Source organism: Drosophila suzukii, chromosome 3, assembly GCF_043229965.1.
Source record: "Drosophila suzukii chromosome 3, CBGP_Dsuzu_IsoJpt1.0, whole genome shotgun sequence".
Lineage (NCBI taxonomy): Eukaryota > Metazoa > Arthropoda > Insecta > Diptera > Drosophilidae > Drosophila > Drosophila suzukii.
Window position 1 is genome coordinate 16,400,174 of NC_092082.1, and position 19,091 is coordinate 16,419,264.

General features: G+C 49.3%; 8 protein-coding genes across 9 annotated transcripts; 4 read left to right on the forward strand and 4 right to left on the reverse strand.

Moving 5' to 3' along the window:
• The first annotated feature begins 25 nt into the window (after positions 1–25).
• Positions 26–1,199, forward strand: LOC108005639 (ADP-ribose pyrophosphatase, mitochondrial). The gene is made up of 2 exons (XM_017068953.4): positions 26–555; positions 612–1,199. The coding sequence occupies exons 1-2, from the start codon at positions 47–49 to the stop codon at positions 1,024–1,026; spliced, it is 924 nt and encodes a 307-aa protein (XP_016924442.4). The 5' UTR covers positions 26–46; the 3' UTR covers positions 1,027–1,199.
• On the reverse strand, positions 1,193–6,846 carry LOC108005619 (importin-4). Of its 2 annotated transcripts, XM_036816157.3 has the most exons (9): positions 6,564–6,846; positions 5,398–5,570; positions 4,616–5,334; positions 4,145–4,551; positions 3,543–3,652; positions 2,336–3,470; positions 2,056–2,273; positions 1,555–1,977; positions 1,193–1,453 (listed from the first exon to the last, which is right to left on the reverse strand). In XM_036816157.3, the coding sequence occupies exons 1-9, from the start codon at positions 6,627–6,629 to the stop codon at positions 1,435–1,437; spliced, it is 3,270 nt and encodes a 1,089-aa protein (XP_036672052.3). In that variant the 5' UTR covers positions 6,630–6,846; the 3' UTR covers positions 1,193–1,434. The 2 variants fall into 2 exon arrangements, with proteins under 2 accessions (XP_036672052.3, XP_036672053.3); XM_036816158.3 differs by having other exon boundaries at positions 1,193–1,977.
• A 145-nt stretch (positions 6,847–6,991) lies between these two features.
• spd-2 (spindle defective 2) lies at positions 6,992–10,756 on the forward strand. The gene is made up of 3 exons (XM_017068956.4): positions 6,992–7,156; positions 7,220–7,994; positions 8,048–10,756. The coding sequence occupies exons 1-3, from the start codon at positions 7,072–7,074 to the stop codon at positions 10,650–10,652; spliced, it is 3,465 nt and encodes a 1,154-aa protein (XP_016924445.4). The 5' UTR covers positions 6,992–7,071; the 3' UTR covers positions 10,653–10,756.
• A 751-nt stretch (positions 10,757–11,507) lies between these two features.
• Positions 11,508–12,893, forward strand: tra (transformer). The gene is made up of 3 exons (XM_017068930.4): positions 11,508–11,664; positions 11,896–12,266; positions 12,642–12,893. Exons 1-3 carry the CDS (start codon positions 11,631–11,633, stop codon positions 12,804–12,806), a joined length of 570 nt encoding a protein of 189 aa, XP_016924419.3. The 5' UTR covers positions 11,508–11,630; the 3' UTR covers positions 12,807–12,893.
• On the reverse strand, positions 12,817–14,436 carry l(3)73Ah (lethal (3) 73Ah). Its single transcript, XM_017068935.4, has 4 exons — positions 14,044–14,436; positions 13,793–13,945; positions 13,440–13,723; positions 12,817–13,303 (listed from the first exon to the last, which is right to left on the reverse strand). Exons 1-4 carry the CDS (start codon positions 14,147–14,149, stop codon positions 13,178–13,180), a joined length of 669 nt encoding a protein of 222 aa, XP_016924424.1. The 5' UTR covers positions 14,150–14,436; the 3' UTR covers positions 12,817–13,177.
• Positions 14,437–15,044: 608 nt separating this feature from the next.
• On the reverse strand, positions 15,045–15,673 carry LOC108005631 (uncharacterized). Its single transcript, XM_017068942.4, has one exon. The coding sequence runs from the start codon at positions 15,594–15,596 to the stop codon at positions 15,159–15,161; it is 438 nt and encodes a 145-aa protein (XP_016924431.3). The 5' UTR covers positions 15,597–15,673; the 3' UTR covers positions 15,045–15,158.
• Positions 15,674–16,088: 415 nt separating this feature from the next.
• Syx8 (syntaxin 8) lies at positions 16,089–17,068 on the forward strand. The gene is made up of 2 exons (XM_017068955.4): positions 16,089–16,721; positions 16,775–17,068. The coding sequence occupies exons 1-2, from the start codon at positions 16,193–16,195 to the stop codon at positions 16,933–16,935; spliced, it is 690 nt and encodes a 229-aa protein (XP_016924444.4). The 5' UTR covers positions 16,089–16,192; the 3' UTR covers positions 16,936–17,068.
• On the reverse strand, positions 17,067–18,974 carry UQCR-C2 (Ubiquinol-cytochrome c reductase core protein 2). Its single transcript, XM_017068954.4, has 4 exons — positions 18,766–18,974; positions 18,487–18,620; positions 18,125–18,428; positions 17,067–17,985 (listed from the first exon to the last, which is right to left on the reverse strand). Exons 1-4 carry the CDS (start codon positions 18,808–18,810, stop codon positions 17,146–17,148), a joined length of 1,323 nt encoding a protein of 440 aa, XP_016924443.4. The 5' UTR covers positions 18,811–18,974; the 3' UTR covers positions 17,067–17,145.
• Positions 18,975–19,091: the final 117 nt, after the last annotated feature.

The window sequence follows — 19,091 nt, forward strand, 5'->3', positions numbered from 1 at the left end:
CGCTGGTGCAAATAAACAAGACTGCTTGTGATAAATTTCAGTCCCAATGAAGAGTTCCGAATTATCGCTGCTGCCGCTACTTTGTTTGCTACTGACTTTGGAAAAAACCCTGATCTCCGGTCAGATGATGTCCTCGCTGGTGAAGCCGGGCATCTTCAGGCACCTGATGTGCCGCAACAACATGTACCCGCGCAGCTCCGTCCTCAGGTACCCGGTGTCCGATGATCAGGTCTTCTGGTCAGAGCCTTATTCGGATTACTGCCCGCCAGTGTACACCTCGCCACACATTGGCGGCCAGGTGTGGGCCGATCCTCCACTGCCCAGCGACACGTTCCGGCCGCAGTGGAACCAGCTGGATGGCCAGGTCAACCGCAAGTCATTCCATGGCGCGTACAAGCTGAAGGACGGACTGCCGCTCAATCCGATCGGACGCACTGGACTGAGTGGACGTGGTTCTCTGGGCAGATGGGGTCCCAATCATGCCGCTGATCCCATAGTCACACGCTGGAAGCGAAACGACCAGGGAGCCATTGTGACCAACCCAACAACCGGCAAGTAAGTGAGCCACAATCGCCTATAGACTGAGTTAAACCTCTCATCTTTCCCATCAGGAATATCCTACAGATGGTGGCCATCCAGCGGTCTGACAACAAGCTATGGGCTATTCCTGGCGGCATGGTCGATCCCGGTGAGAATGTCAGCGTCACCCTGAAGCGGGAATTCACCGAGGAGGCGCTGAACTTCACGGACAAGGCCAACATGGTCGAGCAGTTCTTCAAAGAAGGTGGCGTCCAAGTGTACCAAGGATATGTGGACGATTTCCGCAACACGGACAACGCTTGGATGGAGACCACGGCGCTCAACTTCCACGATGAGGACGGGAGCAAAGTGGGTCAACTGGAGCTAATGGCAGGCGACGATGCCACCAGTGTGCGCTGGACGGACGTCGACTCCGATCTCAAGCTGCACGCCAATCATGCAGACATCGTCCGGGAGGTGGTCATCCGGCGGAATGCGCACTGGTAGAGACCAGCACTAGCCATACAAAAACTCAATCCTAACTCTAGATCACTTGAATTTAGTAAGTTCGCTCCAATCGAAACTTTCATACATAAAACAATTTAAACAATGTTAAAAATTGTTAATTGTACCAGATCCTACAGATGAACCCCTCAAATGTAAACAAAATGTATCCTTTATTGTATCGTTTATTTCAGACTATTCATATTCATGTGTCACTGGGTGCAGATATTATAAATTACAAAACATGTTGCCATGGTTTTTCGGCCTGGTAGAAAAACTACAGCTTGCAAATTTAAAGATCAGTTATCCTGAATGTCTTAACGCCGCAAAAGCACACTAACGTACAACTGAAAATTTTAATATTCTCGGACCCATTCTTATCCAGAGCGAATTGTTCTCAGGACACCTGCATCAATTCCAATAGATTTGTCTGCGGGCGGAGGGAGTACGAGGATTAGCCAGATTGGGTGCGGATGTGTGACGTGTGGCGAGAGCTGTTTGGTGTGTTGGCGTGAGGATGTGTGTGCTTACAGGGCTTGCACATAGTTGAACACCTCCGGATTCGTGTTGGCCACTTTGTTGAAAGTGTCCGGATAGTGGGTGCGAATCTCCTTCATGAAGTTCACCGCGCTCTCGCTGGCCTCCTCGCTGGCCACCTGTTTATTGTAAACCGAGTCGATGGTGATAATCAGCATTTGCTCGAGATGGGGCTCAATGCTGGGTAAATCATTCATGTAGAGCACGCGGAACGCTTTCTGAACCATATCGTTCTCCTCGAAGTCCTCCTTCAGAGGCAAGTGGTTGAGGAAAACGGGCAGCACCTGGCCAAGCGGGACCGCCTCATGGTTGGTGCAGATCAGGCGCGCCACTGCTCCGCAGATATTGTCCAAGGCAGGGGGATCCGACTCCCTGCTGATTGCTTCTGAAAGGGCTTGCAAGATTGCCGGATATGATCTGCGGATACAAATAAAAAATGCATATAAATGCAATATACTTTCGCAGTAGTTAATCCCGCCACTTAAGGGCACTCACTCGAATGATTTTTGCTCGGCATGGAAGACCATTTCACCCAGCCCAAAATAGCAGTTCTGACGCGTTTTGGCGTCCGAGTCCTTGGTCCCTGCTACAAAAAGCGGATACAGGGCGTCGAAATACATAGCCGTGCATCCCCCCAGAGCGCTGAAGCAGTCGGCCAGAGCACCATAGATGAAAGCCCGGTGCTCGGCCATATCTTCCTTCTTGGCCTTGGCCTGCAAGAAATTAATGGATTTGTAACAATACGATCAGTGTATAAAGCAACAGATCGGCCTACCAGCTTTTGAACGAAGAATTGGTAGATGCGTCCGAAGAACATCGAGAACGCCTCCGGCTGAACGCTATTTTTAAGCGTGGGAACCAGATTGAAAGCAGTCTCGATCAGCATCTCATCGGACTCGCTGTCCTCCGCATCCTCCTCATCACCACCGCCGCTCTGCTCGTTAAACTGGCAGGCCAGTTTGTTGGCAAAAGCGTCCTTGATGGCGCCGCAGATCAGATCGACGTGTTCCTGGTTGGTTATAACCGGCACCTTGGCTTTCCTCATGAGATCGGAGAGCTGCTCCAGCAGATGAATTGCGACCGACACTTCGTCGTCAGATCGCAACAAAAGTGCAAGTTTTGGAATGACAATTCCGCTGGCGCGCGCTAAACCGTCAGCGTCCCCCATCTTATCGAGAGCCAACATGAACCCGCAGATGGCAGTGATGGACGCCTTTCGGATTTCATCCTGCGGATGATCAATCACCTTGTAGACGTTCTCGAATGCAGGCTGCAAATAGGGCACGAAGGCGGAACCCGTGTTTTCAGCAAATTCCTTGAGTGCATAAATAGCCTCCTCCTTTTCGGCGACATAGTCATTCTCCGTCTGGTAGGCCAATATGTCTTCAGAGTCATCCTCGTCGTCTGTGTTCTCCAGATCGATCTCCACATTGGCAGTATCCAGGACAGGATCCATTTCAGCCTTGTCCGACACATAAGGCATCATATCCTCCGAGGAGATCACCGACTCCATTACACGATCCATGATCTTGGGGAACACGGTGGCCATGCTCTCGTTGACCACCGTTGACAGGGAACCGATCAATCGGTAAATGGCCCTTCGGACGTCTGGATCGTCGGGACCATCGGCCAGCATCAACAGGCAGAAGTTCATTGTGTCGTCGGCCAGCGGCATAAAGTATTCCTTGCCCACGTCGCGACTGAGCGCGGCAAGTGTTTCGATGGCTTCGATGCGCAGACCTTGCACTTCTTCGGGGCAATCCTTTACTAGAAAGGGCTGCAGAATGTTCATGATGGTGGGGAAATACGGCATCATGTGCGCCTTAGCTGCGTCGGACACCGACCCGATAGCTTCCACGGCCTTTTCACGTACGCGTATAGGATGCTGGGGTTCCAGAATCTTAAACAGACTGCAATCATAGGTAGGAAGGAGAAATACCCATTATTTCAATGAGCAGCATTGACTACCAATTAAGCCTTACCGGTCCATCAGTGTGGGCAAATGGGGAACAAGCTCATCTTCCAGATTCTCACAGAAGGTTGTCAATGCATAGAACATGCGATCCAAGTGCTTACGATCCGGCTCACCCACCTGTAAGGTTAGAACTTTAGTGCGTTCCTGGCAAAAAACGTGTTGTGTTCTGGTGCAAAGTGCCGCTCAAATGAAAATGGACTTCTTAAAAGCAATTGTACAAATTTCTGTGTCAGCTCTATATATTCATCTTGTATTTTTTGTTAGAAAAATGCGGAAAATAAGATGTATAAAGCGTATTCGACGGTATTTTCCGGCCAAGAGAGCTTCACTGTAATAAATCTATGCAAAGAGGTAGATGAAGTGCACTTAAATATCAAAGTTTAAGATAAGACATTGAAAAAGCACCCTATACTTGGTGAGAACCGATTTGCGCTTGAACTGTAACTTGTCTAAGTACATTATGGAATCTTTGGCAGGGACGAAAGCGCGATCGCTCCCGTTACTGTTCTGGCCAGCCTTTAGAAGCAGCACAAACAAACAAATAAACGAGAATGTAGAGTACAGAGATATTCGAATTTGGCCAGATCGGGAGCCTCAAAAAGTACATACCTGGAGATCTAATATTAGCTGGCTCAAATAGGCGAAGAGGACGGGCAGAATCTGTGGAGCGAACTTCGAGATTTCTGGCTGCAAATGCTCGGCAAACTGACCAAGTGCGAAGAAAGCGGAGGCGCGCACCAACAACACAGAGTCGGCAATTCCGGCTTTGATAATATTCAGCATGACCTCCAGATACTTATTGACAATGGCCTCGGAGCAACCCTCGGCGATGACGCCCATGCACATAAAGGAGGAGCGACGATACGCAGGATTCGGGTTCTGCAACGCCGGCTCCAACAGCTGCAGCATCGGCGGAATGAACCTTTCCGGCGACATGTTAAGAGCCATCAAGTCTAGGGTCTCCGCAGCCGCAGACGCTGGTTTACCCTCGCTCTCCTCGGTAAAGTAATCATCGTCTGAAAGCGAAAACGGAACCCATTAGCAAAACAAAGTGCTGAATAGTAAAAGAGTAGTTACAACCTCCATCTTCGCAGTCGTGCTGGCACATCACTTCGAACAAAACGGATAGAATGGGCTCGAGCAGTTTCTGCTTCAATATCGGCTTCTTCTTAATGCGGCCAAGGACGCCAATGAAGGCTATCACCTGGCAGCGAATTGAATCCTCGAGCTGCTTGTCGCCCGCTATTACCAGACTGAACTCCAGTAGCGGCTTGACATTAGTGTTTAGCAAATGGGGCACATACTCGGCCATACTGTCCACAATATCAAAGGCACCCGTGAACTTTTGTTCATCCCCCTTCTGGGCGAAGGCGTGCAGGGCCTTGAGAATCAGCGGCATCGCCTTGACGACCGTCTGCTCGGCAGCACTGTGACCACTGATGAACGGCAGCAGGTAGCATGTGCCGACCAGCATCTCGTACACGGTTGGTGTGGCCAGGTCGCCGGATGCCTCGGCGGCTACTAGAACACCGGCGAACAGCTGGAAGATGGCCTCCATGTGGAGCGCAAACTGATCGGGGGCCGAGTCCGTGAGTGTGGAGAAGATTGTGGCGCCCAGCTCGCTCTCCTTGGGATCGGAACTGCTGCAGCGTTCGTAGACGAACTTAAGCAGCTCCGTCATCCAGGAGTCTCCCTTTTCCGCCTCGTGGCGTACCAGGGCGCCAATCAGCTGGGCCACAGCGTTCTTCACGCTCCTCTCCTTCTCCGTGATTAGGACTTGCAACATGGTCGATTTAATGCTGGGCGGGCAGAACATACATATATTTATATTACTTTATTAGTTGTTGAACTGTGGAACTTACGCTGCCTGATGCTCGGCGGGAACCATCTGCCAGTGGCGCAGCTTGTTCAGTCGCTTCCGGAGGAGCACGGCGGCGAACTGGCGCACCTGGGTCTCATGGTTCGACGTTACGATCTGGGTGAGGCACAACAAAGTATCGGGATTCTCGTAGGCCTTCATCAACTGGTCGGTCGACTGAAAGAAGGGGAGGAAGGCCATTTTATTAGTCACTTCTAGGGCCGTATGGCCACATATCTTCAGCATAAATAATTTCCCAATTAGGAAGCGCGGAAGTGTGCGTCCATGTGGACAGCGTGCTTTTGAATGCCAAAGAGACAGTGGTCCGCCAAAATTGACATCATGAAGAAATCTGGCACATTTTGGCATACTCCATAAAGTTTATTCTATTTGAATGTATAGGTACCTATAGGTAGGCTAGTCTTTCCCTTATTATATTCAACTAGTTGAGTATGAAGATAAATATGATTTCCAGGAATAATGCAGTATTATTTTTACTAATTAAACAAAACAAGGAACAACAATATCTATTATTTGTAAGTTATTATTTGCAGTAGGACGAATTACCAAATTGAAATACAACAAAACTCAATTCGCTTTCGTCCACAAGATCGGAAAAATAAGAAATGGAAATTAAAATGTTCTAAGTCTCAACTATATAAAAAAAGGTTCTCTACCCGTTCTTTTTCAAAAGTACGACAAAATAAAAACTTTAAATGCATAAAATTGGAAAGCAAACTTTTTATCCTGATCATGTTAATTCTCATTTCTGTTAAAATAAAAAGTATGTTAACTTAAAAATGTAGTAATTCGACTAGATCTTAATGTAAAAGTAGTAATGCTGGTTATTATTAATTTTCTATTTTTCATTTTTTTTCCCCTATGAACCTTTAATATCTGCATTCGGCCCACTGTGCCGTAGGAACATTGGCGCGTATAGGAATGTGCCCATGCCGATCTAATAGCCACTGTATTAAAGTCGGGTACATATATCTATGTGCATATGTATGGACGTAGAGACAGGCGAAAATGATGATCAAGCCACGCGGTAAAAACGAAAGGGGATCAAAAGAAAGATGGATGCATGGAGCACGAAATTGATGTCACGAAGGGCGGACAGGATAACCTCCTTTTTACCGCCGAACGCCCCCATTTTCCCGCCCTGCTCACCTGGCGAATCCGCTCCGTGTCCGTGGCCAGGAGTCCATTGATTAGTTCCAGCATAGCTGCCTCCATTTTCAGCGAGTTTGTGGGTGTGTGTCCTGTCCCAAATCGAATGCACTCCGAGATAAATCACAGCCGTCGAAAACGCACGAGCGGAATTGAGTAGTGGGATGCCGGGGAGAATTCGCGAAAATGCGACCAGGGTTGGATGTGTTTCAGCGTTGCACGTTTTGTGTCTATTAACTATTTTAATAAATTTTGTTCTATATTTCAAAGAAATTATTTTTTTTGTTTACTACGCGTGTGTTGATCTGCTCGCCTGAAAAAGTGTAATGGAATAAAGTTTAGAAAACATATCTTACATTTGACACTGGAAGCGACAGTTTATCAAAAGGTGATTCGTTTGCAGCCCTAGACTTATCGTTATCGACGTCCATTTTCGAACCCAAACGACGCGCCTTTTTTGTTTACGGGTTCGATTCGCCATAAAGTAACTGTTAGAGGGTGAAGCGGAATGGACAAGAGCAACGGAAGCCCCGGAAATGGAAGCTACATGGACCAGAACTCGCTGGGCATCCTGAACATGGACAATCTGAAAGGTAAGCAGGCGGAGCACGCCGGAAAACTCGATGAGAACTGTAAGTAATCCGGAGTCCCTGCAGTCTTTGGCGATTTGTCCAGCTTCAGCAAGAGCAGCGGCGGTGGCAGGAGGAGTGGCGTTGTCCGGAATTCCACCGGCGTCCACGAGCGACTCCGGGAGGAGCGATTGCGCGCCTTGGAGACTCTAGAGAAGCCAAGACCCTCGCGCACCAGCCAAGCGAAGAGCATGGCCCTCCAGAAGCGCTCCACCACAAACATCTCGGAGTTGGTAACAGATGAGACCATCGACCTGAACAGCAGCAGCTCCTTTGTCTTGACCACGCCAGCCCCCAAGGGCACAAACATCTCCTTTGAGCCCGCCGAGATCACAGGCAGATCCACGCTCTGCCAGGCCGGGAAACAGCGCCGCCGAGATAAGCCATCCCTTTCCGTGGCCGAAATCCTCAAGTCCTCATTCGTGGAGAAGGCCCGTCTGCTGGAGAAGAAGCTGCAGGATTCCAGCCAGCTGGAGGCCAGCTACCATTTGTCGCGGGCCAACTCGAGCAGCCTCTCGGACTCGTTCAGTTGCTCCCGCAGCTTGCCGCGAACCGCGGACATGAGTGACCTGAGTCTCAATGGCGGAGGGGGCTTCTCATTCGGCTCCGCCTCACTAGCGGCGGATGGCCAGGACGAGAGCTTCGCCCCCGCCGAGCTGATGCAGTCCAAATTGGTGATGGGCGAGATCTCGTGGGCGCAGGAGTTTACTGCCATGCCCACCGCCACTTTGAGCAACCAAGCAATGCAGAAGATTGCCGCACCGCCGCCGTTTACATCCGAAATAGAAACCTCCGTGTCCAAGTAAGTAAAGGATAAAGTTGCCATAGGATGTAAAAGTAATCTTATGCTTTCAGTTCCGTCTTGGCCGGAGATCCGGACTTCTCGCTGGGCAACTACTTTCAGACGCGCTCGGAGAACATCTGGAACATAGTTAAGGACGGCAGTCCTGATCGCACGCGACCCACTCAAGCGCTGCTGGAGCCAGAAGCCAACAAGACGCTGGACTCTGTGGGCGAGAAGACCCCGCAGCCGGACAACAAAACATACACCAAGGCGGATGCCATTGCAGGCTCGAGCCTTGGACGCAACCTTATGCGAAAGATGCAGCAGGATCGTATTCAGACGGTTTTGAAGGCCAACAATGGCCTGGCGGCTCAAGAGCCCAAACGGCCGCCCTCGAGCTCCGAGATCCTAAGTCTATCGGCTATCGACAAGGCGCTGAGGGACATAGATCTGAACTCTGATACATCCACGGTGGAGGTGGTCAACCACCTGTGGGAGCATGGTCGTGGTAAAGACTTCGAAGATGAGGAGAACAAGGAGAACCAGAGCGGCAACTCCCAAGCGGAGCGCACCTTATGCGGCTCCAACAAGCTCACAGACACAATGAGCTTCACAGACTCTGTGCTGAACTCCTCGGACTTTCGTCACCTGCAGCAGAGCATTTCGCGCAAGCCGCTCAGTCCGTTGGCCGATCAGCCGCAAATCACCATTAGCCGTGCGGACACCGACCCCGTTGAAACAGAAGCCGAGGCGGACATCGATGAGTGGCCCTCGACGCCGGTGAAGGAACCTAGCCGACGAGTGAGACGCACTAAGGTTTCCCCCAGAACCGCCAGTCCGGCGAGTAGCGATGGCGTACGTCCATTAACCTGCACCGAGGATGAAAACGAGGATGAGGACAAGACGCCGGTGAACAAGAAGAGAGTATCAATCTCCACGGTGGGCCTTATGCCGCGGAATCCCTCCTCATTGAGCAGTACTCGCTTGGATGGATGCGATGTTGCCGTGGCCTCCTCAACCGAACGTGAATTTGGAATTTCGCCAAGCCTGGCCAAGAACCTATCGCCCTTGTCCTCACCGAGGAGCTGCCTCTCATCGCCGCAGCTTGACAGTACCACCAGTTCCGAGCGCCGGCAGCTCTTGAGCGGTGGCGGTGCAGCTCGCAAGGCCAACTCCTCGCCTGCGGGTAGCGAAGCGAGCTCCACCAGCGGATTCACAACAAGCGGCAGACGTGGACCAGGACTGGGATCCAGTTCTGTCACCGCACCGCGTAGCATTTCACGCTGCTCCAACTCCAGCGAGTTTAGCCACCGAGATGGGAAACTGCTCCCCTTGAAGGTGACCCACACGAGCCTTTGCTGGGGCAGCACAAAGTTGCGAACAGACGTGCGCAAGTCCATGCAGGTGAAGAACACGGCGGACAAGCGCCTTGTCATCCGGCTGGGCATCCAAGGACCCGGATTTCAGCTTGTCGGCACCGACAGCAGCACCATCACACTGCAGGCCATGGAATGCCGGTCGGTGGTGATTAACTTTTGTCCCACTGTCTGTGGCGCGGCCATCGGAGCCTTGTCTTTCTATGCGCCGCCAGGAGCCCATAACAGCAGCCAGCCGGGCCTGGAGATCCCGTTGTACGGCTACGGCGGCAGTGCGTCTATCACCATACAGGGTCTGCTGAAGGGACCGGTGGGCGCCAGTTTCCTCACAATCGGCGATGTGTGCGAGCTATCCTCTGGTCCCCTTTCGGCGAGTCTGAGGTTCCACAACAAGGGCCCGCTGACCGCTTTCGTGGGCATTTCTGTGGACTCCACCGTGCTGATGAAACTGCGTCTGAGCGAGGCCTTTGAGGTGCGTCCCAGCCGGATGATCTTGCCGCCGAATAGCGAGGGCAGCGTGCAGGTCCTCTTCCGGCCGAATCGCGAGGACTTGAAGAACATACTGAAGAAGACCGCCCAGGTGTTGACGTTGGCCAACATGCGGATCTTCTGCGGGGACGAGCCCAACAGGCAACGGATGCGCAGCCTGGTTCAGCGAATGAGCAGCAGACAGCGAGAGAAGCTCACCTCGCCAATGCTGGACAGCATCTGGGGAGAGTTTCCGGGAGAACAGCCAGTGCGGAACATTGGGCTGCTCAACGAGCCGCCCGAGTTCATCCTGGACCTGGTCACTGTGGTGCGGATCATCGATGTTGCGCTCACCCTCAATCGGGATTTCGATGAATCTTCGGAAAGCTCGTTGATGTTTCTTCCTGAGGCCGAAGAAACCGTATTATTCCGGACGATTTGTGTGGCTAGTTCGCCGACGCCAACCCAGAGCAACTTACTGGAGCCCGTGGATGAGCTATTGGAGGCGGACACTACCACATTAATGCCCGCCGAACGGAATTGGTCTGTGCAGCCTCCTTCGCTGGAATTCGGAGTCGGCTGCCCTTCGCTGGCCACTCTGTCTGTCACGAACAGCTTCCGTTCCAGGCAGCTCATCGAGGTTAGCTGCAGTGTTCCGGATTTGGTGCGGATCAGCCCCAGCGAGTGCTATGTGGCTCCGGATGGCGGTCAGGCGGAGATCGATGTGCGCCTGGTGCGTTTTCCCAGGCGTGATCTGCTCGAAAAGGAGCCTCTAATCGTGGTCTCCATGGAGAGCGAGCGCATCAATGTGCCACTTAGCTTTAAGTCTTAAATATTAATTGTGCCTGCTAATATCGTTTGTCCTGTACTTAAATTGTTTGAAGAAATTCTTTGCTGTTTATTAATAAAATAAAACCGTTTATAGATGATTCGTAAGTAATACACAGTTAATTGGACAAATAATAAATAATAATTGAGAAACTTATTTAATAGCATCTGGGATACTTTAACTTTTTAAATAATAACGACTATGCTCACGATAACTAATCCACAATGATAGATATGCGTAATGTGTAGGGTTGTCAGATGCACAGGCAGCTTATACCTTTCACACAGCGGGTTTCCATTTCAGCGACCAAAATTCCGACTTTTTCAAACAGTTTAACTTGTGAAAATTGTCATGGTGTCACTGCTGGCCCAAAAAAGTCCCTAAATAATTAATGGAAATCTCATCATTGATTAATTTGCTAATAGCAATGAATTAATAATTTGGCGGGGAAAACATGGCACATGCTGTCGTTCAAATTGTATTTATTCTTGCGTTTTGCTGATTTTGGACGTCCTCTCCTTTCGGATGCGATTTGCCGATCGGATGTTCGCTTCAGCGACTGACGGCCAACAACAGGTGGACATAATTTTCCTTTTTTAGAAAATCTATTATTAGAGTAGGCATGGGAGGAAAAGGAAGAACTCGAAGAGGGCATAAATGGAAAGTCACTTTAACAAATTAAAGTATTTATGTATATATTTCATTTATTGTATTACTTATTATTTATTTATTTCAATTACATTTTCGACTAGTTCGAAAATCCGTTATGTCCGTTAATAACTGGCCGTTATCGTTATCATTTTCGATTTCGATTATAAGCTGACGATGTTTTGCTATTTGATTAGCGACTATTAGAGAGTACGGTCTATCGGCTAGGTTAAACGAGTAGTGTCCACCTCTAATAAGAAGAAGCAGAGAAGAACATATATATATATATATTCGAATGCGAAGTGCAAGATTTTCCTGCATTTCCCTCTGAAAATGGACGCCGACAGCAGTGGATCTGTGCACCGAGGTATATATACACATATTCGATCGGATCAGAATTGATCAAGTGCAAACTTTTTGTTGTTTTTTTTCTAGTGCCAAATTGTGTGAAATGTGAATGGCATGAAGCTGAACGCTGGACAAGCAGACAAAGAAGCTAGGACAACTGGACACTCAACTGCGCATAATGTGGACCCCAAAATTCGCACCACTTACTACGGCTGGAGTGATTAACACCTCTTCTTCCACTTCCACGTAGATTCCCACGGCTCCAGGTCGCGATCCCGGCGTGAGAGGGAAAACAATCGCCGGGCAAGGGACAAGGAGCGGCCAAGGGAGGAGCACAAGGTGCCCTACTTTGCAGACGATGTGCGGGAACAGGACCGAGTGAGGAGACTGCGTCAAAGATCGCCCCGAACAACCAGACGCTCCAGCCCGCGGTCTAGAGCCAGATCCCCGTCATCTGACCGGGAGAGCAGGCACAGAAGGCATCGCCAACGCTCGCGGAGTCGGAATCGCAGCCGGAGTCGCAGCAGCGAACGGAGACACCGAGCAAGGAGTCCTCATCGGTACAATCCGCCGCCAAAGATTATCAACTACTATGTACAAGTGCCAGCACAGGATTTCTACGTTAGTAAATTACTATAGATTAGTTAATTAGTTAGCCTTCAACCCTAGACTAACAAAGATACAATTTTAAAGTTAATAATAATCAAGGAGTCATATGATGATTTGTTAACAAAAAAATCTAATGGTTCAAATGCATTTTTTCAACACACTTATATTGTATGTAAGAACTACGTTAAAATTCGGAGAATCTAAAAACTTATTTTAAAAATTCGGTGATTTTATAAAAATAATCCCTATTTGAATTTATGATGTAAGTGTTATCAAATTTCTTTGGATTTTAAATAATTTTATAAAATGCTATATATTAATAAAGTTAGCTAGATATTGGAAAATTGTGAAGAAACTGAAGCTAAGTAACATTTTTCAATTTTGCAGGGGATGTATGGGACATATGCCATGGGGCCACCGCCAAGATTTGGATACCAGCGTCCATCGCGTCCACCACCTTTCCCCCCTGCCACCTACAGATTCCGCCATCGACCACCGTTCCTGGGAGCGCCCCGATTCGGCTACAGAAGCGCGTGGCAACCACCACATTAGACAGACAACATTCGACATAATTACAAATTTATTTACATTCGTGTGTTTTGTACATTAAAATAATAAATACATATATTTGAAACTAAAGGAGGAGAACATAAAATATTGCAAACGGAGAAAGTTGATTAAATCATGAGCAAATGCAGCGAAGACGGCGGCAACAAAAGGGTCACACGAGTTAGGAAGTGGAAGTTACTTAATCCTAGGAGGGATAACCATATAATTACGACTTTATACATGTACATTTACACATACACACATGTGGTTTGGGGGTCCTAACACTAGCGACTCTCTCCTAATTACGATATATACGCTTTGTCAATAAATTATAAAAATAGATCATTTGTTGTGGCATTATACTAAAACAGTGGTTAGAGCTCGACCCGTGGACGAAATTGCAGCCGGAGCGGCGGATCCCGAAAGCGCCAGCGCGTCACGTAGACGAACTTAAGCGTGTGATCCTTGCCGAGCAGCTCCTCGTTGCACAGTATGTCGATCTGTAACATCAGAGTATGTGGTTATAATACAGTAGAATGTAATAAACACCTGTTCCGGTTTTCATTTTTCACAATACTTTCTTGAGGTTTCAAAATGAAAACCGAAACAGCCCTGATTGTAATAATAATAGCCCACCTCTCGATACTTTTCAATGCCGTTGAGGATCTTCTTGGCCACCAGCTTTTTCAGGTGCGTTATCGTCGCCTGCGAGCTGCAGCGGATGAAGCGCCTCTGCAGGTTTTTGAAGTTATTGCTAATGCACTCCAGGCACACGTTCACCTGCTCGTCCAGGCGATGGAAGTCGGACTCGGCGTGGGCGTCCATCACCTTCTCGTTGTCGTCCTCGTGGTTCTGCGTGATGTCCTTGGGGCAAGGCATGTTCCTGCTCTTATAGAAGTCCCGCTCCCGGCGCGATTCATCTGGTGTGGGTACAAAGTGGGTGGGTTAGAAAGGCGGGGAATGGAAACAGCTGGCTTGGCTGGACCAACCTTCTTGCAGCTTCGGCACCAGTTTGTACACAATGTCCTGCATGGTGCGATCGAAGCTGATGTATTGCAGGGGATGGGACTGGTGGATGATGTTGTCGCAGGTGGGGCAGGTCTTCTTCTCCTCCAGGTGCTTCACCAGGCAGCTCTTGCAGACTGAAAGAGGCGGTTGGGGTTTGAGTGGGGATGGGGGAACAGTTGCAGTTATTGCGTTATTGGGCAGGTGGTGCTCCGTGAACGGCGAAAGAACTCACATGTGTGCAGACACTCCGTCACCGTGGTGGCATCGATGAAGTAGCCCCCGCAGATCTTGCACGTGATGTGCGGATTGATCGTCTTCAGCTTCACGCGCCGCTCCATGCTGGCCCCCCGATTTAGTGCGGTGCTACGTTACTATATCCTATATATATCCCTATTTTGCGGAGGACTGATGGCTTGCCCTGCTGCTCCCGCTGCGGAAAACGTTGAAAACGGCGGCCGCGCTCGCTTCCGATTAGTGGGAAGGCTCGCGCACGGTTAAACAGGCACTCGGCATTGTGGCCAGCGGTTTTAAATCGCGATTTGTTTCCTTTTCGGATGTAATTTGAAACAAATAAAATAGAAATCACGACTAAATTGTGTGTACGTGTGAGTTAGGGATGGGCGATAGTTGCGTACCTGTTACTTGTCGCGATAATTTCACAGTGACCAGTCACGGCTTTGGCGGGATGTCACGGGCAGTCGCGATATAATTTAAATAGGTGGGTGCCGGTGCATTTATACAAGTGTAGTATCAACTATATAGTTCTGGTCCCAGTGTTAATGAAGCCCAGGAGCCAAATTCTATCAAATTTATAAGTCGAATCCAACATGCGGTCCCCTCAGAAATATTACTTTCCCGCCGTGGAAGTGTCAGTGACTTTTTTCAGTCTTAGAGTCACAGCTATCGTATCGGAAGGCATGCGTGTGTGGGTGAATTGTGTGATGGTCCTGTGCCGGTCACAACTATCGTATATGCGTGGGTAGGCGCAGTCTGGCAAGGTCCATTGCTAGGCACGAGCTGGGCACACTTATAGCTGGTATATTTTAAAAATGATCATAGGCAAAAGTTCATAATTTTTGAATTTGGTAATTTCCAATTATTATTTCAAATAATTTAAGGATAATGTTTAGTTCGAAAAATCTTCTAATAGAAAAATGATTATTCTTCTGCCTAGTATAATTTGTTTGGGAAAGTCGCCATTACTATTGCAACCCAGTGAAATTCTCATATAACGACTATTTCGGTGCACAGCTTAGACATAATTTATTTAGAACCATGTCTAAGTTGGCTTTTTATTTCATTTCTTTTTACCTTGCTAATTTTTACAATTTCAAAATATTTGTATTCTTAATTCAATATGTACTTCGCGTATTGTGGCTCATATTTGTCAATATAGTGCTGCACAAATCTGCACTTGATAACAATGAAGTGCCCATTTAGCAATGCAAAGTCCAGTGCCGCCTTCGCCAACAGCTTTCCGATGCCGTGTCCTCCCAACTCCTTCGGAACCTGGGTGCTCTTAATGGTCATTACTCCATCGCTTATGGAGTACAGTAACTCAGCTCGCTGTTCCCCAATGTCGATGAAGAATCGGTCATTAGAACGCCGAATAACAATATGGGTTCCAAAACCTCTTGCCTGTAAACAAAATTTTGGAGCCTTCAGCAAGGGTCCAGTGAAAGTTTTAGTACTTGTGGGGATAGAATAGACTTTGCAGCACATGGAGTAAGTTCTGCGGCCACCATACAGACAAAAAATGGGAAGTAATTTTGTAAACATTTTCATTTTGGAGAATAATTTGGGAACAAATATCGAACTACATAATATTGACAATTTTCCGAGTGACCAGATTATACTTTTGAAATGGATTCCTATTATGTTTACATACTGAATACTTTAAGATGTAAACCCGAACATTGGGGGTGCTCAGCAGAACAACATGATCACTAGTGAAAGAATTTTTGCATAATAATCACGTTTCTTGTAAACAAATTATGAAAGATAAAAAGGGGTATTTTCCATTATCTTTTGTATTACATTTTATATGAAATAGTTTTTAAACATAATTTTTAGTAAATTAAATGTATTCGTATACCAAATTTTCATTACATATTTCTTAAATTAGAATTTATGTGATATTTGTTAACATATTGCAATATACGCACTTGCTGATATACAATTTTTAAAAACTTATGTTGCTTGAAATAAAAACAATATCAAAGCTCTTTACGATTGGTATGACCGTTCTCTCGAATTGCCAGCAGTCAGCTGTCGCCCTGTTTTTTGTTGTTGTTGTGTGGCTTCCTTGAGGCGCAGTTTTGTTTTTTTGATAATTACATTACTCACAGCACAGAACAGTACAGCTCAGCTAAGACGAACCAATGGCTCTAGTGGATCATGATTCCTGGGACATCGAGTACGAGGGCTGCGAGCGACTGCGCCACCAGCTGCTCGTGTACCTCAATCAGCGCCAGCAGCTAAATCCGAAGGCGAGCCAGTACGTCCAACTCACGGGCAGCATAACGTCCGGATTGGAGCAACTGGAAAAGGACATGAAGCACCTGAAGGTGGTGCTGGACAACGCCATCACCTGGGAGACGAGCCCCGAGGAGGAACTTCAGCAGAGGCGTATCGACTGGGACCGACTCACCTCGCAGCTTCGCGAGATCCGCGAGAAATTCGCCAACAGCACCCGCTCCAATGTCCTAGCCGCCGCCTCAACCTCTGCTTGGCAGGATCAGGCTCTCGCCCCGGGTCAAAGTAGTTCTACCTTGGATGTGGAGACCCTGAAGCAGCGAAAGATCGAAATGCTGGAACAGCAGAACCAGGGCCTCGAGGTTCTTTCAGCCACATTGTCCAGGCAGCGCCAACTGGCTACCCAACTGGGCAACGAAGTGGAGGACCAAAACAGTGGGTATGCCCCAATCGCTGCGCAGCCATTGCTCATTCCTCTTTCTTCGCAGACATCCTGGACAATCTGGCCAATGCCATGGACCGCGTGGAGACGGGCGTGCAGCGGGAGACCCAGAGCATTGGTCAGGTCAACCGGCGGGACAGCACCTGGGGCTACTGGCTGGTCATCATCGCCTTGTTTGTGGCCATCATCGTCGTGGTCGTCGTCTAGTGGCCACCATCTATTCCAGTTTGTTAAAAGTCATTGCTTTATATTATGACCTGCGTGGAATGTCTATCTGTCGTTAACCCAAAGTTTGATTATTTATGTATACACCAATTAAAATAGGATTTATAAGTATCTACGTTCGCGGATCGTTCCCTTCAACAGGTTTATTTAGTCGTTACATTACGGTTAACAGATGTACAGGTGTTTATCTACTTAAGCCAAATCGGAGGCGTAGGGCACGCCGGCCAGGTGGCCGATGGCGCCGACGGCCAGCTTGGAGCTGCCCACCTTCTTGGCCGCCTCCTGGACCTGCGACTGCGAGATGCCATCGATGGCGCTGAGCAGGGCGTCCGCCTCCAACACATTCCGGGTGAGCGCCGCCTGGCGACCGATCTCCTTGATCAAACCACCATCCGACGAGTACCGCGAGATGATGCGCGCCTTCAGCAGAGCCTTGCCGCGGGCCACATCCTTGTCGGACACCGAAGCGGACTTCAGCCCACGCACCAGGAACTCCACGGTCTTGCCAATGTCCTTGGAATCGGCGGAGACAACGAAACCGAACAGACCGGCGTCCGAGTAGCTGGCGTTTACAGCCTTAACGATGACACCAGAGCCGCCGGCGCAGTTGACGGCCTCGCCGAGGAGTCCGGCCGAGGTTCCGCGCTTGGTGGCTGCCTTGGCGCCGACAGCCTGCTCCAGGATAGCGAAAGCCAGCGCCTCCTTCTGGTTTGAAGCGGCGCCGCCCTGTCCAGCCACTGCGACGACGGCACGGTGGCCAGAAGTGTCCTTGCGGGCGTCTCCACCATACCAGTTAGCGGAGGCAGCCTTGCCGCCGCCGCTGGGGAACTGCAGGGTCTGGGCAAAGCCTGCCAGAGTGTTGTTGTCGATGCCCACGCCCACGACGGCGGCACGGCCGGCGGCGAAGGTCTGGGCCACATAGTGCAGCAGACTCTCGGTGGACAGCTTGCCCAACTGGAAGCGGGGCGAGTAGATGGAGTTGCCCAGGCCGTTGCGGAAGGCGGCCTTGTGCACCAACTCGATGGCACGTTGCTGCGAAGAAAAAGGAATGGTTCAGTAAATGTTAGTTTTTATAGTTCGCTATATATTATTCATACTAATGTTCGAGTTACTACCCCCCATGCACTGCAAAATATATATTTTCCTAAGTAGATGTTATGGGTGGTCTTACCTCCGTGGAGACGGCGTTCAGCTGGTTAACCACAGTCTTGGCGTTGTCGGCCAGCTCCCAGGGCTTGAAGGCGGGCTGCAGCAGGTCCTGCAGGTAGCGCAGTCCAGTCTCGGCGTTGTCGGCCGTGGTGGTCACCGTGTAGCCGACTACCTCGCGGTCGCCCCATGTGGTCAAGGTGCCGCCCACCTGCTGAATGTTGCGGGCGATGGCGAAGGCGGAGGAGTTCTGGGTACTCAGACCTCCGGCCAATCGGAGCAGGTGCGAGGCGCCCTGGGTGTCGTAGGCCTCGTTCCGGGATCCGGCTCTGCAATTAATGGATTAGGATCCTATTTGCTCGATCGGTTTCTGGTCGATGGACTCACCCCAGCACCAGGGACACGCGCGAAACGGGAAGAGTGGCATCGGCGGTGGCCACCACCAGTTTGTTCTCCAGCACCTTGACGTTCACGGCGGACAGGTCACCGACGGGACGTGGGCAGGTGGCGTAGCCTCGTTTCTGCAGGAGAACGGAATGGGATTGTCATAATTCTGGATATATTCCACTTTGTTTAGATGGCAACTTTGGGTGTTTTACGTAACACGAGCCTCCCCGTTTACGAGATACGCTGCCGTAACTTTTTGTTGGTTAAGTCGAGACTTACGGCGATGGCGCGCAGGAGCGACGTCTTGCTAGCGTTGCAGGCCATGGCGTGGATTATACTATAATTTCCTCTATTTGCTTTTTAAGCAATGTATTTTACAAATATTCGCGGAGCGAAAATTTTTGTCGTTCGCGCTGGTGTGGCCGTCGCAGGGGGTTGCACTAATCCCTACTCCAGTGGGGTCGAAAACGGTCTCACCAAGTTTAAAAGTGATTTCTATCGAGTCACGAGATTTTCAAAATATCGTTATTGGGGGACAGTTCTGTCAACTGTTCCTTAAAAACAAAGAAATATAATATATAGCACTTCAAAAAAAGTTAAAAACA

Coding starts and splice junctions, on each gene's coding strand:
- LOC108005639 (XM_017068953.4), top strand. CDS start 47: ATGAAGAGTTCCGAATTATCGCTGCTGCCGCTACTTTGTTTGCTACTG. Junction 556..611: donor ACCAACCCAACAACCGGCAA/GTAAGTGAGCCA, acceptor CTTTCCCATCAG/GAATATCCTACAGATGGTGG.
- LOC108005619 (XM_036816157.3), bottom strand. CDS start 6,629: ATGGAGGCAGCTATGCTGGAACTAATCAATGGACTCCTGGCCACGGAC. Junction 5,335..5,397: donor CCCGCCGAGCATCAGGCAGC/GTAAGTTCCACA, acceptor CTGCCCGCCCAG/CATTAAATCGACCATGTTGC. Junction 3,653..4,144: donor AGCTAATATTAGATCTCCAG/GTATGTACTTTT, acceptor CTAACCTTACAG/GTGGGTGAGCCGGATCGTAA.
- spd-2 (XM_017068956.4), top strand. CDS start 7,072: ATGGACAAGAGCAACGGAAGCCCCGGAAATGGAAGCTACATGGACCAG. Junction 7,157..7,219: donor GAACATGGACAATCTGAAAG/GTAAGCAGGCGG, acceptor GAGTCCCTGCAG/TCTTTGGCGATTTGTCCAGC. Junction 7,995..8,047: donor ATAGAAACCTCCGTGTCCAA/GTAAGTAAAGGA, acceptor TTATGCTTTCAG/TTCCGTCTTGGCCGGAGATC.
- tra (XM_017068930.4), top strand. CDS start 11,631: ATGGACGCCGACAGCAGTGGATCTGTGCACCGAG. Junction 11,665..11,895: donor CAGTGGATCTGTGCACCGAG/GTATATATACAC, acceptor ACTTCCACGTAG/ATTCCCACGGCTCCAGGTCG. Junction 12,267..12,641: donor TGCCAGCACAGGATTTCTAC/GTTAGTAAATTA, acceptor TCAATTTTGCAG/GGGATGTATGGGACATATGC.
- LOC108005631 (XM_017068942.4), bottom strand. CDS start 15,596: ATGAAAATGTTTACAAAATTACTTCCCATTTTTTGTCTGTATGGTGGC.
- Syx8 (XM_017068955.4), top strand. CDS start 16,193: ATGGCTCTAGTGGATCATGATTCCTGGGACATCGAGTACGAGGGCTGC. Junction 16,722..16,774: donor CGAAGTGGAGGACCAAAACA/GTGGGTATGCCC, acceptor CTTTCTTCGCAG/ACATCCTGGACAATCTGGCC.
- UQCR-C2 (XM_017068954.4), bottom strand. CDS start 18,810: ATGGCCTGCAACGCTAGCAAGACGTCGCTCCTGCGCGCCATCGCC. Junction 18,621..18,765: donor CGCTCCTGCGCGCCATCGCC/GTAAGTCTCGAC, acceptor GTTCTCCTGCAG/AAACGAGGCTACGCCACCTG. Junction 17,986..18,124: donor TGAACGCCGTCTCCACGGAG/GTAAGACCACCC, acceptor TTTTCTTCGCAG/CAACGTGCCATCGAGTTGGT.